The 19095-nt window shown below is 43.0% G+C and overlaps 1 protein-coding gene and 1 pseudogene across 1 annotated transcript; both read left to right on the forward strand.

Moving 5' to 3' along the window:
- The first annotated feature begins 5151 nt into the window (after positions 1 to 5151).
- Positions 5152 to 7351, forward strand: LOC112220530 (annotated as a pseudogene).
- A 718-nt stretch (positions 7352 to 8069) lies between these two features.
- LOC112220985 (insulin-like growth factor-binding protein 7) lies at positions 8070 to 18971 on the forward strand. Its single transcript, XM_024383016.2, has 5 exons — positions 8070 to 8564; positions 12155 to 12282; positions 15146 to 15253; positions 16333 to 16459; positions 17308 to 18971. Exons 1-5 carry the CDS (start codon positions 8102 to 8104, stop codon positions 17328 to 17330), a joined length of 849 nt encoding a protein of 282 aa, XP_024238784.1. The 5' UTR covers positions 8070 to 8101; the 3' UTR covers positions 17331 to 18971.
- The last annotated feature ends 124 nt before the right edge of the window (positions 18972 to 19095 follow it).

Here is a 19095-nt window from a genome sequence, read left to right on the forward strand (position 1 = left end):
TCCCTTTGCCTGTGACCACCACACAACACACAGCAACCACATCCCTCTTGGGGTGGCCACATTATCCTGCCTCCATCCTAAAGTTGCCAAATAAACTTCATGTTTCAGCCCGGTAGACCAGTTCCTACAACCAGCGGTAGAGGCCGGTATGAGAGCATAGCAGACTCTACCCCTGTCCATCTGACTGAGCAGCTACTGAGATCTATCCATCAGAACACAGGTCTACCATGGTGGGCCAGTACCGTCTGTACCACCGTGGTCCTGAGGACAGTCGTAACACTGCCACTGGGAACCTATAAGGTGGTCATCCTCGCAAAGGCCTGTGTTGCATCAAGAACCAAGCATCCTATTATACAGTGTTTTTTCAGCCCTTGTTGGTGCACACACTAGTCTCAACAGGGTCAGAGTTGAGCTTGAGAAGCCCTGGGGTGAATCTCCATAGTCTAAAGTGAAGTAGCATCCTTCCTCATCTTATTTCCTTAATTTGCACAGGTGAAAGCAAATATCCAGGAAGCAGACAAGTGGTTTCACCTATTTTGTGAACACAGATGGATGCAGTTGAAGGAGAAGAGATACGAGTAGGAAGCTACATTAGACTATTGAGGTACAACCCTGGTGTAATGTATTATTTGCTAAACAATTTAAAATGTAAATGTACAGTATCCAAACAACCACAAAATATTTTATCAGGAAAGAAGTGCTCATCCATATTGTTATGTTAAACATGATATAATCACAATGGGGAGATGTTCTCTGCTGCTCACCATTCCACCAGAGGGAACACGAGACACTTGTTGAAACTCCCTCGTCTCCCATCGTTTTGTCTGTTATTGAAACATCCCAGGAAGATCAAGATGTTTACACACATTCTGGGGAACTATGACAGGCATTTTAAAGTCAGCCAATGCTGTGACTGGTGCAAACGTTGCTGAGCGCTTGGCCTTATTAAGCATTCTATCACACTCCTCCATCCTTCCTCAGCTGTGGGATGTTGTTTTTTTCCTGCCTCCACTTACTCCTTTTCCTCCCCTCCCCAGTGCTGCTCTCTCCCCCACTGTGTGAGAACAAGAGTCAGCATATTGCTCCCCCCTCTCACAGGCCTGACACACACACACACACACACACACACACACACACACACACACACACACACACACACACACAAGCATTCTATTCTACTCATGTCTATGAATGACCTTCATGAGTCATCATGAGGAAAACAGCATTTTTACTTTAATATTTGGCTGTAATACATCAAGGTCCCTGACTCTTGGAGGACTTTGAGAACTTGATTTTAAAAAAGGAGTAGTCGGTTTGAATTTCGTTGTCATAACTCAGAGAGAGTGCTCCCTTCTGACCAGGCTACTTGGCTACCCTGATTCACTCTACGACCTATGTCCAGTTTTGGGTTACTAATGTGTGCAGTGTAATTTTATAACTTTTGGCTGCAGGGGGTGTCTATGTTGAATCAAAGCTAATCCCCGTGTTTCTCTTTGCCTCCAGCTAAGTTGAAGACCTGAAAGTGGAGATGGCGGAGCTGGCTAAGAGGTTGCGTTACGAGATCTCAGTGCGAGCCAAGTGAAAAGGGCTGGATATAAAAACACTGTCGGTAAAGAAATGACCTTTGACCCAGGCTTATGGAGGGCTGCCTCTGGGAGCTTGGCGCCAACCTCAAGACTCTAGTCTATACATATCAACAGAAATAGAACGCACTGCCTCACTCAGTACGGAAGTGGTCAGATGATGCAGATGCTACACTACCAGTACTGTTTTGCTAGCCCAGACTGGAATATGTTCCGATATTCATCCGATAGCATTGGCGAGTATTCCACATTAGTCACCGGCTTCATCAACAAGTGCATCAATAACGTCGTCCCCACAGTAACCATATGTACATATCCCAAACAAAAGCCATGGATAACAGGCAACATCCGCCTAATGGCTAGAGCTGCCGATTTCAAGGAGCGGGATACTAATCTGGACGCTTATAAGAAATCTCATTATGCCCAACAAACAGGCAAAGTGTAAATACATGACTAAGATTGAATCTTACCACACCGGCTCTGACTACCAGATGAGCTAAATGCTTTCTATGCTCACTTCGAGGCAAGCAATACTGAACCATGCATGAGAGTACCAGCTATTCTGGACAACTGTGTGATCACGCTCTATGTAGCCGATGTGAGTAAGACCTTTAAACATCTGGCAGGGCCAAATGGATTTCCAAGACTTGTACTCAGAGCATGTGCTGACCAACTGGCAAGAGTCTTCACTGATATTTTCAATCTCTCCCTGGCTTAGTCTGTAATACCTACATAGTCCCTGTGCCCAAGAAAGCCAAGGTAGCTTGCCTAAAGGGTAGCCATGATGTGCTTTGAAAGGCTGGTCATGTCTTACATCAACAGATACAATTACCTCGACTAACCTTTACAACCGCACATTGACTTGGTACCGGTACCGCCTGTATACAGCCTCATTACTGTTATTTTATTGTGTTACTTTTTAAAAAAACGTTAGTTTCTTTAATTTAGTATTTATTTTTCTTACTTACTTTTAAAAAACTCTGCATTGTTGGTTAAGGGCTTGTAAGTAAGCATTTCATGTTAGTCTACACCTGTTGTATTCGGCGCAACCAAAACATGAGGCCTCTCCTTCACTGCAGCCGAGGTAGGTAAAACATTTAAACGTGTTAACCCTCGCAAGGCTGCAGGCCCAGATGGCATCCCCAGCCGCGCCCTCAGAGCATGCGCAGACCAGCTGGCTGGTGTGTTTACGGACATATTCAATCAATCCCTATCCCTGTCTGCTGTTCCCACATGCTTCAAGAGGGCCACCATTGTTCCTGTTCCCAAGAAAGCTAAGGTAACTGAGCTAAACGACTACCGCCCCGTAGCACTCACTTCCGTCATCATGAAGTGCTTTGAGAGACTAGTCAAGGACCATATCACCTCCACCCTACCTGACACCCTAGACCCACTCCAATTTGCTTACCGCCCAAATAGGTCCACAGACGATGCAATCTCAACCAAACTGCCCTAACCCATCTGGACAAGAGGAATACCTATGTGAGAATGCTGTTCATCGACTACAGCTCGGCATTTAACACCATAGTACCCTCCAAGCTCGTCATCAAGCTCAAGACCCTGGGTCTCGACCCAGCCCTGTGCAACTGGGTACTGGACTTCCTGACGGGCCGCCCCCAGGTGGTGAGGGTAGGCAACAACATCTCCTCCCCGCTGATCCTCAACACTGGGGCCCCACAAGGGTGCGTTCTGAGCCCTCTCCTGTACTCCCTGTTCACCCAAGACTGCGTGGCCACGCACGCCTCCAACTCAATCCTCAAGTTTGCGGACGACACAACAGTGGTAGGCTTGATTGCCAACAACGACGAGACGGCCATCAGGGAGGAGGTGAGGGCCCTCAGAGTGTGGTGTCAGAAAAATAACCTCACACTCAACGTCAACAAAACTAAGGAGATGATTGTGGACTTCAGGAAACAGCAGAGGGAACACCCCCCTATCCACATCGATGGAACAGTAGTGGAGAGGGTAGCAAGTTTTAAGTTCCTCGGCATACACATCACAGACAAACTGAATTGGTCCACCCACACAGACAGCATCGTGAAGAAGGCGCAGCAGCGCCTCTTCAACCTCAGGAGGCTGAAGAAATTCGGCTTGTCCCCAAAAGCACTCACAAACTTCTATAGATGCACAATCGAGAGCATCCTGGCGGGCTGTATCACCGCCTGGTAAGGTAACTGCTCCGCCCACAACTGTAAGGCTCTCCAGAGGGTAGTGAGGTCTGCACAACGCATCACCGGGGGCAAACTACCTGCCCTCCAGGACACCTACACCACCCGATGTTACAGGAAGGCCATAGAGATCATCAAGGACAACAACCACCCGAGCCACTGCCTGTTCACCCCGCTATCATCCAGAAGGCGAGGTCAGTACAGGTGCATCAAATCTGGGACCGAGAGACTGAAAAACAGCTTCTATCTCAAGGCCATCACTGTTAAACAGCCACCACTAACATTGAGTGGCTGCTGCCAACACACTGACTCAACTCCAGCCACTTTAATAATGGGAATTGATGGGAAATGATGTAAAATATATCACTAGCCACTTTAAACAATGCTACCTAATATAATGTTTACATACCCTACATTATTAATCTCATATGTATATGTATATACTGTACTCTATATCATCTACTGCATCTTTATGCAATACATGTATCACTAGCCACTTTAACTATGCCACTTTGTTTACATACTCACCTCATATGTATATACTGTACTCGACACCATCTACTGTATCTTGCCTATGCCGCTCTGTACCATCACTCATTCATATATCTTTATGTACATATTCTTTATCCCCTTACACTTGTGTGTAAGACAGTAGTTTTGGAATTGTTAGTTAGATTACTTGTTGGTTATTACTGCATTGTCGGAACTAGAAGCAAAAGCATTTCGCTACACTCGCATTAACATCTGCTAACCATGTGTATGTGACACATAAAATTTGATTTGATTTGACACCTAAAAAAAAGGTTGGTTTTCTGAATCATGCCCCTGTCAGTATCTGATGGGATCACCAGCCCACCACATCTCCTTCTCATAGAGTTAATCAGGCTGTTTATTGTGGCCTATGGAATGTTGTCCACTCCTCTCCAATGGCTGTGCGAAGTTGCTGGATATTGGCGGGAACTGGAACACGCTGTCGTACACGTCGATCCAGAACATCCCAAACATGCTCAATTGGTGACATGTCTGGTGAGTATGCCGGCCATGGAAGAAGTGGACATTTTCAGCTTCCAGGAAATGTGTACAGATCCTTGCGACATGGGGCCATGCATTATCATGCTGAAACATGGGGTGATGGCGGCGGATGAATGTCACAACAATGGGCCTCAGAATCTGATCACGGTGTCTCTGTGCATTCAAATTACCATCAATAAAATGCAATTGTGTTCGTTGTCCAAAGCTTATGCCTGCCCATAACATAACGCCACCGGCACCATGGGGCACTCTGTTCACAACCTTGACATCAGCAAACTGCTTGCCCACACGATGCCATACACGCTGTCTGCTATCTGCCCCATACAGTTGAAAACAGGATTCATCCACGAAGAGCACACTTCTCCAGCATGCCAGTGGCCATCGAAGGTGCGAATTTTCCCACTGCAGTCAGGTCAAGACACTGGTGAGGACTATGAGCACACAGACAAACTTCTCTGAGACGGTTTCTGACAGTTTGTGCAGAAATTCTTCGGTTGTGCAAACCCACAGTTTCATCAGCTGTCCAGGTGACTGGTCTCAGATGATCCCACAGGTGAAGAAACCGGATGTGGAGCTCCTGGGCTGGCGGGTTACACATTGTCTGCGGTTGTGAGGCCAGTTGGACGTACTGTCTAATTCTCTAAGACGATGTTGGTGGTTTATGGTGGAGAAATGAAAATTAAATTCTCTGCCAACAGCTCTGGTGTACATTCCTGCACTCAGCAATTGCACGCTCCCTTAAAACTTGAGACATCTGTGGCATTGTGTTATGTGACAAAACTGCACATTTTAAAGTGACCTTTTATTGGCCCTGCCAATCCTGAGCCTGGGGGTGTCTGATGACGCCACTGGTAAACCTCCACACTCACCCACCTACTTAATCAATCAATCAATTCACAATCAAGGCTGTTGTATCTTCTACAAGAGACATAATCACATTTGTACTGCTTTATTCTGACTATGAAATATTTAAAATATTAATTGATTAATACTGTCATTATTTCAGTGTGGCAGACAGAGCTGACATTAGGTGGCGCTCTATGGTTCTTCAACCTGACGTTGTATGACTCCACTTGTCTCCCTGGGCGTCATCAACCTGTTCCTCAGAGGTGAGGCCCTGGTCTAACTAACACACCCTGGCTTGAGCAGCAGCTCCATTAGACACACAATAGGGAAACATTTTAGAGGAGAGCTTTGATCCACCCAGTATTCAGACCCCCCCCCCCTTTGTTTTACAAGAGGAAACTCCTCACCTGTTGTGCTTTCAGCTGTGTTAAACTCACAATGGATTTCAGGGGTGGAGTGTCATGTTTTAGTGTAACAAAACGTAGGCTAGGACAGAACATACTGTTAAAGATGATCTACTGTGATATGTTTGCAAAGGATAAAAATATGAATAGGGTTGCTAAAACATTTTTATATTTACATTTTAGCAGATGCTCACATCCAGAGCGACTTACAGGAGCAATTAGGGTTCAGTACCTTGCTCAAGGACAGACTTTTCAACTAGTCAGTTCATGGACTCAAATCAGCGACCTTTCGGTAACTGTCCCAACGCTCTTAACCGCTAGGCTACCTGGCGCCCTGGTTCAGATTTACTGTATGTGATTGACACATCTGTTTTGGATTTTAATTTGGTCATTCTGCATCCTTCACTGACCCATGAAAATACAGAATGTATTTCCCACTAGGAATGAGAACATTGAGACGTTGACCTTATTACGTCTGGTTTCTGTGTTGTCCAGTATTTTCTCTGCGGAGGAAAAAAGCATCCAGGTTCCAGAAGTATGTAACCAACTTTGTCAGAGGGATTTCTCTGGTGATGATGCCCATAGCTGCCACCGTGCCCTCAGTAAGTTTATGTGTGTGTTTGCATGCGTGCGTATACGTTTTCGTGTTCGTGCCTGTTTGTGAGTCCATCCGTGCGTGTCCATATATCTGCATGTATGCACATGCGAGTCTGCATGCTTGTCTGCACACGCAACCACAAACCAGAAACATTTTAGCCTTCAACAACATTTCATCACAAAAGCTATTAAACATGCCACACCACTTTCCCCTGTAGATTAACAGACAGCTAGCACATTTCCCTAGCCAGCCCTATGTTAACACCCTCCCACTAGCTCTGAAACAAAATACTTCAGCCACACCTCTGTCTCCCTAACTCCAGTTACCTCTTTGGTTTAGTTAGATCTATTCTAGTAGGGTGATGTTTCGAATGCTTTTTCAGATATGATTCTGAGGGGCTACCCATATGAACCTCGCTTCCAGTTGAATTTTATTTTATGTACGGAATTAAACCCTGCTTATTTGTCTATGCTGAATGCCAAAGATTGACACACTATCCTTTTGGCCTCTTCATTCTTCTCTATTCTCTAGTCTATAACTCTGTACTGGTTGACCTCCAGTTGGGTGGGACTGGGACACAATCTGCTCCTGCGCTCGCCTCGCTTCCGGAGGCTGTGCCACATCCCATCCACGTGCTCCAACTCAGACACGGCTTACAGAGATATTGCTTCCTCCTTCGTTTCCAAATACATCAAGTCAAAACAGTTTTCCATCTCATAGTGGATAAAAGACTTTCAATCCTAAATCAACCCTAAAGCCCCTTCGCCCAATTCAGCCAGTCAAGGTATTAATGATTAGCTGAATAATCACGTGTTAGCACTGGGTTGGCACAAACGCCTGCACTGTACACCCTGTATCTCTCAAAGACAAGGAGTGATGGTCCATCAGAGAAAATCAGACATATCCAACACGTCCATATCTAACAAACCAAGTCAGTATCAATATATCTATGTGACTGGTGTATACTGTAACATGTATGTGCATGCTTACTTTGAAAGGCAACCACTCCCTGTTCTACCCAGGATAACTTGGTGTTGTGATTAGGGAATGTAACTGGCAATGCAACTTTGACTGACATTGTAACTGGCAAACGATGTGCAAGAAATGTATTTAAGATGACCACCATAGTCATGGATGATCAGTAGATTTGTACTTTGAACATCCAGTGTAAATTGCACAAAATGTTTATTTATTGAATGTGAATCTCATTATGTCATCCATAAATCGCTGATATCAGATGTGTTCAAAAAGTTGAAGTAATTGGGTTGAAGTTACTTCAGTAAAATAAAACATTATTTTGTATTAACTGTGGTGTTTTTGGTTCATTGCAAAGTCAATTTAAAATGGGGATTTAGACCAAAACTTTTATGGAGACATGGAAGTCAAAGGAGGGGATTTTGGGGGCGGGGTTGAGCTTCAACAAAATCGCTAATAAGAACTGTACAGTGCTTTACACTGTATGAGACAGCCATGGCAATACAGAATCACCACTATAAACTCAACATCAACATGTTGGTGCTTTTCGCCGTGGCGGTATCGTTGTCACTTGCGCCCGCATCTGCGGACCGTGTGCCGCGCACCTGTGGCACGTGTGAACCCAGCCTGTGCGACCCTCTACCAAAGGAGGGCTGCAAGTCTGGCACAATTTTTGACTCCTGCGGTTGTTGTTCACTTTGCGCGTATGGAGCCGGGGAACCATGTGGGGGGCGCGGAGCCACAGCCAAGCGTTGCGCCTCTGGACTGGAGTGCATAAAGAGCGAAAAGGACAGAAAGACAAAGCTCGGCGTTTGCGCCTGCAAAACCAACTACGAAGTGTGTGGCTCCGATGGGGTGACTTATAAAACTGGTTGCGACTTGAAAGTTGCCAGCCTGAAAGCGGTGAACGAGGAGAAGCCTGAAATCAAGATCTTGAATAAAGGAAAATGCTCAACAGGTGAGAATGGGGGGAACGGCAGATAACGGTCCACTTATTATATAGAGCGCAGTAGTAGTTTAGTGGACATTGAACTCTGTATATTTTGGAAAAACTGTTTTGATTTGGTGTATCACGCTACAATAATTCTCATCCATATCAAATACATTCTGACCTGATAGCCAATAGTTCACCAAGGGGCCTAGACATGACATTTTGGTGTTACATGTTGGTGTCACTTTCATCTTGACTAATCTTTCCCCTTGATCAGTAAGAGGTATTATGTTTATTTTTAAGTGTGATATGCTTGCTATACGCTTTCTGGCATAATCAATAACCATTTACACAATGCAAATAATGTTAATGTATTAATCCAAATTCATTCATATATTAAACTGATTCTAAATGGTCTTGATCAGACTACTGTCTAGTTACTGGATAGAAGAACTGAGAACTATGGAAGATCTGTGGCACTGTCCACTGGGTGTGGACAAGGTTCACATCATCCTCTATCTCTATAACCCTTCCAAAACAACCAGATCTAATGCCAGCCACGGAACAAGCTGAAAGCCGTTGTCTCCACTCTGCGGTGGCACTCTCTGTAGAACATATAGCCCTGAACAGACATGTCTGAGATTTTACATTTTATAAAGGAGGATGACTGTCGATCAAACAGCAGCGTCTCGCCTACAAACACACAGACAGGCCCTGTTGGTTTAAAGCAAAGCCAGCAGTGTCTAGTTCACTGAACCTTCACATGATTAATTATAACTGCATGCCGGCTCTGGATTAGGCAGGCGAAAGGGTTCAGGACGTGGAAAAAGAATGGAAAAAAACCTGGCTAGCTGCCAGAAAAAGTTGTGCCACAGGAAAGGCCCCACATATACAACAGGGCAAGGTCAGACCACCACTTAAGCTGCACCCTTTAGGCTCTCAGACAGGTCAAGGTGAACATAACGTTAGGTTCAAATTCAAGGCCAACATTCCTCTCTCCACTCCAAGTTGTTATTGTTTTCTGCAGGTTAGTTGACTAGGCCTAGGGCTGTGGTTTCAGGGGAGGATTTTGTTGACCTTACTTAACTGGTGACAGTAAATTTCACCGGAACTCAAAACAACAGGGGCCTCTAGCTACAGTTGAAGTTGGAAGTTTACATACACTTAGGATGGAGTCATTAAAACTTGTTTTTCAACCACTCCACAAATTTCTTGTTAACAAACTATAGTTTTGGAAAGTCCGTTAGGACATCTACTTTGTGCATGACACAAGTACATTTTACAACAATTGTTTACAGACAGATTATTTCACGTATAATTCACTGTATCACAATTCCAGTGGGTCAGAAGTTTACATACACTAAGTTGACTGTGCCTTTAAACAGCTTGGAAAATTCCAGAAAATTATGTCCTGGCTTTAGAAGCTTTTGATAGGATAATTGACATCATTTGAGTCAATTGGGGATGTACCTGTGGATGTATTTCAAGGCCTACCTTCAAACTCAGTGCCTCTTTGCTTGACATCAGGGGAAAATCAAAAGAAATCAACAAGTCTGGTTCATCCTTGGGAGCAATTTCCAAACGCATGGAGGTACCACGTTCATCTGTACAAACAATAGTACGCAAGTATAAACACCATGGGAGCACGCAGCCGTCATACCGCTCAGGAAGGAGACGCATTCTGTCTCCTAGAGAGGAGCGTACTTTGGTGCGAAAAGTGCAAATCAATCCCAGAACAACAGCAATGTGAAGATGCTGGAGGAAACAGGTACAAAAGTATCCATATCCACAGTAAAACGAGTCCTATATCGACATAACCTGAAAGGCCGCTCAGCAAGGAAGAAGCCACTGCTCCAAAATCGCCATGAAAATGCCAGACTACGGTTTGCAACTGCACATGGGGACAAAGATTGTACTTTTTGGAGAAATGTCCTCTGGTCTGATGAAACAAAAATAGAACTGTTTGGCCATAATGACTATCGTTATGTTTGGAGGAAAATGGGGGAGGCTTGCAAGGCGAAGAACTTCATCCCAACCATGAAGCATGGGGGTGGCAGCATCATGTTGTGGGGGTGCTTTACTGCACCCCCAGGAGGGACTGCAGGAGGGACTGGTGCACTTCACAAAATAGATGGCATCATGAGGAGGGGGAATTATGTGGATATATTGAAGCAACATCTCAAGACATCAGTCATGAAGTTAAAGCTTGGTCGCAAATGGGTCTTCCAAATGGACAATGACCCCATGCATACTTCCAAAGTTGTGGCAAAATGGCTTAAGGACAACAAAGTCAAGGTATTGGAGTGGCCATCACGAAGCCCTGACCTCAAACCTATAGAACATTTGTGGGCAGAACTGAAAAAGCATGTGCGAGCAAGGAGGCCTACAAACCTGACTCAGTTACACCAGCTCTGTCAGAAGGAATGGGCCAAACTTCACCCAACTTATTTTGGGAAGCTTGTGGAAGGCTACCCGAAACATTTGACCCAAGTTAAACTATTAAAAGGCAATGCTACCAAGTACTAATTGAGTGTATGTAAACTTCTGACCCACTGGGAATAAAAGCTGAAATAAATCATTCTCTCTACTATTATTCTGACATTTCACATTCTTAAAATAAAGTGGTGATCCTAACTGACCAAAGACTGGGAATTTTTACGAGGATTAAATGTCAGGAATTGTGATAAACTGAGTTTAAATGTATTGGGTAAAAGTGTATGTAAACTCCTGACTTTAACTGTATATGAGTCAGTGCTTATTTATGATCCTAATTATCATATCATATCCATTCCTTGGGTTGGAGTATAGAGCATTGAAAAGACAACATAGTCAATCTTCCATAGGTCAGCTGTTTCATCATAACATTGTTCTAAAGCGGCCCTTACTTTGCAACCCTTGTCATTCAAAGCCTATTCATCATAACTAAAATAACATTCCAGTAAAGCTACATTTCTGTCTACACTTGTGGATCGCATGTAAAGTATTACGTGCCAGAAGTGTGATGTAATTGCACAAATTATTTTCTTGACCCATAGAAATGACAGATCATTCTGTTTGAGCTAAATAGATTACCAGCTTTGTTTTTCAGAATTAATAATAGAGTTTTAATTGGTGCAAGTCAGCATAAAGCCTGTCCCAATGTTTCAAAGGCAATTACAGTAATGTCCAGGTTCATATTGAGAAACCAAACAGAGGTCATTTTCAACTAATTCTTACTGGCATGAGAAAATCGAAGGGAGAAAGTATGCTTAATATTTCACCAAATTCCTAACTAACAGAATTAACTCCAAACTCCTTGATGTGTTCCATGTTATATCAGTGCCACCACTTACTGTAAGATTCACATGAATTATTTTCTGAACGGCTAAAAGGACTGGAGCATCTGTTCATTTGTAACACGCTCACTCATTTATACAACGCATCAATCAGAACACGAACATTGAATTCCTGCTCTGACATTTCCATACTGTACCAGCTTGTCCCAGGGGATAACACCAGAGCTCTCTCTGAGTCCGCCCAAGGTAAAAATACATGTTACAGGTTGATGTGAAGGAGATAATAAATCCACTCAATTGTCTCACCTTTTTTTCCTTTCTTCTTCTCCTCCTCCTCTATAGCACCTGTCATTGTGACAGCCCCTGGTGAGGTCTACAATGTCACAGGCTCTCAGGTCTACCTGAGCTGCGAGGCCATTGGAATCCCCACCCCTGTGATCACCTGGAAGAAGGTACCAGAAGGTCCAACGGTGAGGTCAATAGGACATGTTCAATTGAAATTTGAATCAACACTTTTCTAGGTTATGGTACGAAAGAAAAGACAATCGCCCCATGCTTTGAGAAAACACTTCTACACAGGTACCAGAATCACTCCCATGTATAGTTTAGTATGACGGTCCAAATAACTGTACATACGGTAGGTTGTTCATGTATTTTCCTATGTCTAGATATTCATACATCCACTTCAACTGAATGTTGATTTGGGCTCTATAGTTGAGGACATAATGGATGAAAGAGATATGACCATGGAGGATATGAAGCGCGTGATTGTTGACACTGAAACAATAGCACAGGACATAAGAGGTTAATATGAAAACAGATATAATCATGATGGAAATCTGGAAGTTTTGGTGGTAAACAAAAAAGTCTTCCTGCACTGAAAGAGTGTGGGTTTGAATTGATACATTTGAACATTGTAAGCATGGTTTAATTGATTCGATTAACACAAACGCCCACACTCTCACAGCTCAACAGAATGTTGCTTTGTTCGAATGGAGCCCATAGATTAGAGATTTGCCTTGACCTGTTAAATCTGACCTATTTAGCAATCAATGCCTATGTAACTGGTGTTAGGGGTTTTCCTTTAAATAGCCAGTCACACACCTTAAATAGCAGAACTTGAGGAATTAAGGGTGAGCTTAGCAACCACATTCCTCTTTCTCTTGTAGTGGAGGGGCCCCATTATGTTTTAATTACAGTAGGTAGTGGGCCTGTCATGGTCCTAATCAAATCAAATCACATTTTATTTGTCACATGCTTCATAAACAACCGGTGTAGACTATCAGTGAAATGCTTACTTTCAGGCCCTTCACTACAATGCAGAGAGAGAACAAAAGAGAAATAGTAGAACAATTTAAAAATTATATCAGAAGGATTAAATAGAAAAAAACTAAGTTGCCAGAGAGGAAGGAAACCACAGGGATTTCACTATGAGGCCAATGGTGACATTAAAACAATTACAGAGTTTAATGGCTGTGATAGGAGAAAACTCAGGATGGATCAACAGCATTGTAGTTACTCCACAATACTAACCTAATTGACAGAGTGAAAAGGAGGAAGCCAGTACAGAATACAAATCTCCAAAACATGCATTCTGTTTGCAAAAATGCACTAAAGTAATACTGCAAAATGTGGCAAAGCAATTAAATGTTTGTCCTGAATACAAAGTGTTATGTTTGGGGCAAATCCAATACAACACATTACTGAGTACCGCTCTCCATATTTTCAAGCATAGTCGTGGCAGCATCATGTTATGGGTATGCTTGTAATTGTTATGGACTGGGGAGTTTTAAAGGATAAAAATTAAACAGAATGGAGCTAGGCACAGGCAAAACCTGGTTCACTGGTAGATGAATTTACTTTTCAGCAAGAAATTACCTAAAAGAGGCCAAATCTATACTTGCTTCCCAAGAAGACAGTGAATGTTTCTGAATTACAATTTTGACTTACATTTACTAGAAAATCTATGGCAAGAACTTAAAATGGTTGTCTAGCAATGATCAATAACCAATTTGACAGAGCTTGAAGAATTTAGAAAATAATAAAATGAGCAAATGTTGTTACAATCCAAGGGTGGAAAGCTCTGAGAGACTTACCCAGAAAGACTCAAAGCTGTAATCACTGCCAAAGGTGCTTCTACAAAGTTTTGACTCAGGGGTGTGTAAATTTGATATTTCTGTATTTCATTTTTAATAAATTTGCAAAAATGTCTAAAAACTTGTTTTCACTTTGTCATTATGGAGCATTCTGTGTAGATGGGTGAGAAGAAAAAAAAATCCCCAGAGGGGCCCCCATGTTGAGGGTCAGCATGGCAGATATGTTGTTGTCTACCCTCACCACCTGGGGTTGGCCCATCAGGAAGTCCAGGTTGCAGAGGGAGGTGTTTAATCCCAGGGTCTTTAGCTTAGTGATTGGATGGGACTATAGTGTTGAACACTGAGCTGTTAGAGTGAAGGTGATGACTATGCCCGGGTTAGGTCCTATCTACTGTAGAGGACTAGAGCCTGGAGAAAGTAATGTCCGGGCCTCCTGAAGAACAGTTTTCAGCTTGCCTCAAATTCCCCACAGATAGGGAGGGAGAGGGGAAGGGGGAGGGAAATAATGGGAAAGGGGAGAGCGGGAGATAAAATTGAGGGGGAAGAGTAGGAGACGGAGACAGAACTGATGAGTGAGAGACGGGGAGAGAGAGTGAAGGAGAGAGAAAGGCCAAAATATGTTACAACATTTACATTTGACTAATTTAGCAGGTGCGCTCTTATCCAGAGTGCATACCTTTTCATACTGACGCCCCCGTGGGAATCAAACCCACAACCACCCTGGCATTTCTCTCTGGAATTAAGTGACCTTCAATGTCTTCGACACACCAAAACAGGCCAAACTCACCTCCAGCTGGTTCTCACACTTCGTCTCTTTGAGGGGAGAGAGAGGAAAAACATGTCAGTGAGCTCGATAAAAAACAACTGCAGATGGATGGTTTGGATCCAACAGAACATGTCATGTGTTAGTTACATCCATCTTTCCATACCAAGACTTTCTTGTGGCCCACTGATTTCCCAGATGAGCCTTTGCTTTCTTTGCTTATGTCATGTGTTTTTATAGCTGTAAATGTCAGTGTCTGAGCTTAGGTCATATAAAGAGAATGTGATTTTAGATGACTTGAAATAACATTGGGCAATTTACTGAAACCTACTATAACATGATTAAGTTGGTTGCCTCGTGAAGTGTATTAGCTGAAGCGTCAAACGTTTTCAGTTTCACAGCTGCACACACATTGTGTGCTTTTAATGAGTTGATTTGATTAGTAAGTTATTACATTAACGGTTGTTTTCCCAGGTCACCGACGGAAAACAGAGAATGGAGCTGCTTCCAGGAGACAGAGACAACCTAGCCATTCAGACCCGTGGAGGACCTGAGAAACATGAGGTCACCGGCTGGGTCCTGGTGAGTCCAACCAGCCCACACACACATAAACATACAGATATGCACACTACTTGAAATATTTTTGCTGTCATACTGACTTGTGGATCTTCCCCCACAAACACAAATCAGTCAAATACCTCAAAGACCACACAGAGTTAATAAAGGGAAAATTAAAGCATAGGGTGGAAGAGTTACTATGTATTAGATAGCTGACATTACATTATTTATGCAATTTATTTATAATTATAAACCAGGTATTTCGAGCCCTGAATGCTAATTGGCTTAAAGCAGTGGTATACCACGGTATGAGAAACATTTTTTTTTTACTGTTCAAATTACGTTGCTAATCAGTTTATAATATCAATAAGGCACCTCGGGTGTTTGTGGTATTTGGCTGATATACCACGGCTAAGGGGTGTATCCAGGCACTCCGCGTTGCATCATGCTTAAGAACAGCCCTTAGCCGTAGTATATTTGCCATATACCACACCCCCTCATGTCATATTGCTTAAATATTACCTGAGGCATATTCCAAAGTTGTCCATCAATGCTCCTCATTGACTTGTTCTGTTCAGAGCCTCTACATAACAGAGAGTTGAATAGAAATTAAACTCCTTCTTGAATGTCTCAGTAAAGGAACAGAAAACATTGGTGGGCCCTGTTCAGTGGTTAGACCTATATCTATCTATTCTTCCGTCTTCCGTCTTTTCACTCTCGCTATTCTGCTCCCCTGCTGTCAAACATCAAATTCTCTCAATTTCTTGATCTCATTTCAGAGTATTTATCTTCCACAATGATTCGTTGCCATGTTTTCTTAATTTGCCATCTTCCACTGTAGATGTTTGTAGTTGTGAGAAGTAAACGTCTAAACATCTACACAGGTGCAAGCCGGCACTGGACAGCAGTTATACAACTGCAAACAATCCTGAACACTTGAAATGGCGCCCGTGCTATGTCGAAATGAGCTGAGTTTGGCTGGAAGGGAGAGTTTGAGGCTGTGTTTGTGTCCCCTTGCAGCTGCTTGTTTACTGCAGACCACATCATGTGTTCTGCTAAAAATCACATTGAGGTTTAATAACCACCGTCGCCATGCTTTTCAGATCTCGCCGCTCACCAAGGAAGAGGCGGGTTTGTACGAGTGTCACGCTGTCAACGCCAAGGGAGAGGCCTCAGCGGTGGGCACCATTCACGTGGTGGAGTCCATCGATGACATCCCTGTCAAGAAAGGTACTGAAGCACCCCTGTCCTATTGCACTCGCATTTCTACTTTGTTTCATGTTAAATCTAGACCCACACAACATGGCACCAAAGGGCATGTCTACCATTTATACATTGATTTTGTCTCTTCAGGTTTGCATGATGCTGTGTCTGTACATGTGCGTCCTTGTATGCGTACATTCTGTGTGTGTGTGTGTGTGTCTGTGCATGTATGCGTACATTCAATGTGTGTGTGACTTCTAGCCCGTGGTGACCATCCCGTCCTGACATGTTTAGGAGTGCCTGCTCTGCTTTTGGCTCGGCCCACGTCACTTGGCTCTCGACAGGGCTAGATGGTTGCCTCGACAAGGCAGCACGTGTCACTGGGGTTGACACATGCAATTTATTGACCTGCCTTTAAAGCTTTGCTCCATGGGAAAGAACCTGGTTGTTTGAGTGAAAACCCCATCACAATAACAATGTTAGGTCTACCTTTAGGTGATCTCCCATCCCTGGTGGTCTGTGATGATGGATGCTATTCAAAACAACAAACCCTTTCCAAGGCACACTCTCCATCGTGCAAGATCCTATCTAAGCACTTCTCCTTCATTTCCAGTGATCTAAAAAGGAAGCAGGGCTAGATAGGTGACACAATCTGATGAAAACCAATCCAAGTATTCAGGTCTTCCCCAACTTTGGTCATAATTTGTATGGTTTTTTTTTTTTGCACCTTGGGTCTGAGAAAGCGCTTTTAACAATTAAATGAAGTATTATTATTTATTATAAACAGGACCAGTTAAGGACCCATACCCTAGACATTCACTTACCTCTTTGATAAATGAACTTATCGTTCGTGTTCTTGTCTGTGTCTCTTCCAGTGACCAAGGATGATGAGCTGTAAGGCATCTCAGCACAGTAGGGACTCAGTGGCGGCTCCTGCAGGATCAAGAGTGGAGGGAGCAGCCCCAAACCCCCCCATCCCCAACTATCCCACCGCTGACACAAGTAGACCTGTACACTGACTGAGAAAGAGGACCAACACTCACTATTAGCATCAATCATATTTATACTTGATTTGTTATTTGATAACAAGTCATAGTTTTCATAGTGATACTCAGTATACTGTTTATGCACAAGCATCAACGTTGCATCTCACAACATTGAAAGTTACCATCATGGACATCCACAAGACACATCGAGGCCTCACACACATTTTTCTTGTCAGTGGCATCACACACAAGTCAATCTTTAAAATGTGCAAGTTACTGCCAAAATAATTTAAACACTTGAGTAAATGAGGGATACAAAGTATATTGAAAGCAGGTATTATTCCTGGCTTAATTAAGCAATTATAACATCCCATCATGCTTAGGGTCATGTATAAAAATGCTGGGCATTCCATTATTTTGGCTACCATGGTTATGGATGACAATGCCTGCATCCACAGGGCAAGAGTGGTCACAATGGTTTGATGAGCCTGCATGGCTTTCTGTCACCAGATCTCAACCCAATTGAACACGGGGGGGTTCTGCAGTGGCGCCTGAGACAGCATTTTCCACCACCATCAGCAAAACACCAAATTATGGAATTTCTCATGGAAGAATGGTGTCGCATTACTCCAAAAGAGTTCCAGGCACTTGTATAATCGAGGCCAAGGTGCATTGAAGCTGTTCTGGCTCGTGGTGGCCCTACACTACTAAAACACTTTATGTTGGTGTTTTCTTTATTTTGGCAGTTTCCTGTATGTGCGCACACACATGCATGCTCAACCAAACTCAGCAGTATTTCACATCTGCCTTACTCTTCCACCATCTCTTCCTTTGATGTAGTTTTCTATGTTTTTGTGAATTTATTTACTCTAAAGACTTTTACCCTGGGTACCTCAAAAATATTACATTTCAAGGCAATCATGGTTGGCCAAGGCAGAAACATACTGACATGCAGGCTAAAAATAACTAAAATCACAACTTGCAAAATGAATGAATATGAATAAATCATTACATTCGAGATTCCACTTTTTATTTATAACGTACACTATTTTTATTTGACCTCCTGAAAAGTACACAAATCATTCTTTCCCTTAACACATGGTACTTGATAAGCCATAAAGCCATGCCTTTGCAAAAGCCATTGTGTGGAGTGAGCGATCTGGAATGACAGGCAGGCTTAACCAGACACAAGGCTTTCTCTAGCATTCATATAACCCCAGGGCTCATATACCACGGGTTTAGCTAACAAACCACACAGCGGCGCATGTCTGGGGATGTACTGTAGGGTATATTGAGGAAATGACAAGTTTGAAATGGCGTAGAAAAAGAGGAGGATTTATGTTGGAATGCAGAGATCCACGTTCGGTGCTATTGCTAATAGTCTGCGACTCCAATGAAGGGGCCAGTGGACATTGCTTTTACCAAAATGTTGCTAGTTTTTCAGCTTAAGGATGTATTTGATGTATTCACTTTGGTGTATGGTTTACTAACACTGATGTTACTACCATGGGACACTTGCTTTACATTACTAATAAATACAAAATGGACATCAAGTTGTGGCTATTTCGATATTATATGATCAAGACGTCTGCACAGAAGTGTAACACTATATATATATATATAGTATATATATACTATATATATATATAGTATATATATATAGTATATATATATATA

Source organism: Oncorhynchus tshawytscha, linkage group LG21 (assembly GCF_018296145.1).
Source record: "Oncorhynchus tshawytscha isolate Ot180627B linkage group LG21, Otsh_v2.0, whole genome shotgun sequence".
NCBI classification, from domain to species: Eukaryota; Metazoa; Chordata; class Actinopteri; order Salmoniformes; family Salmonidae; genus Oncorhynchus; species Oncorhynchus tshawytscha.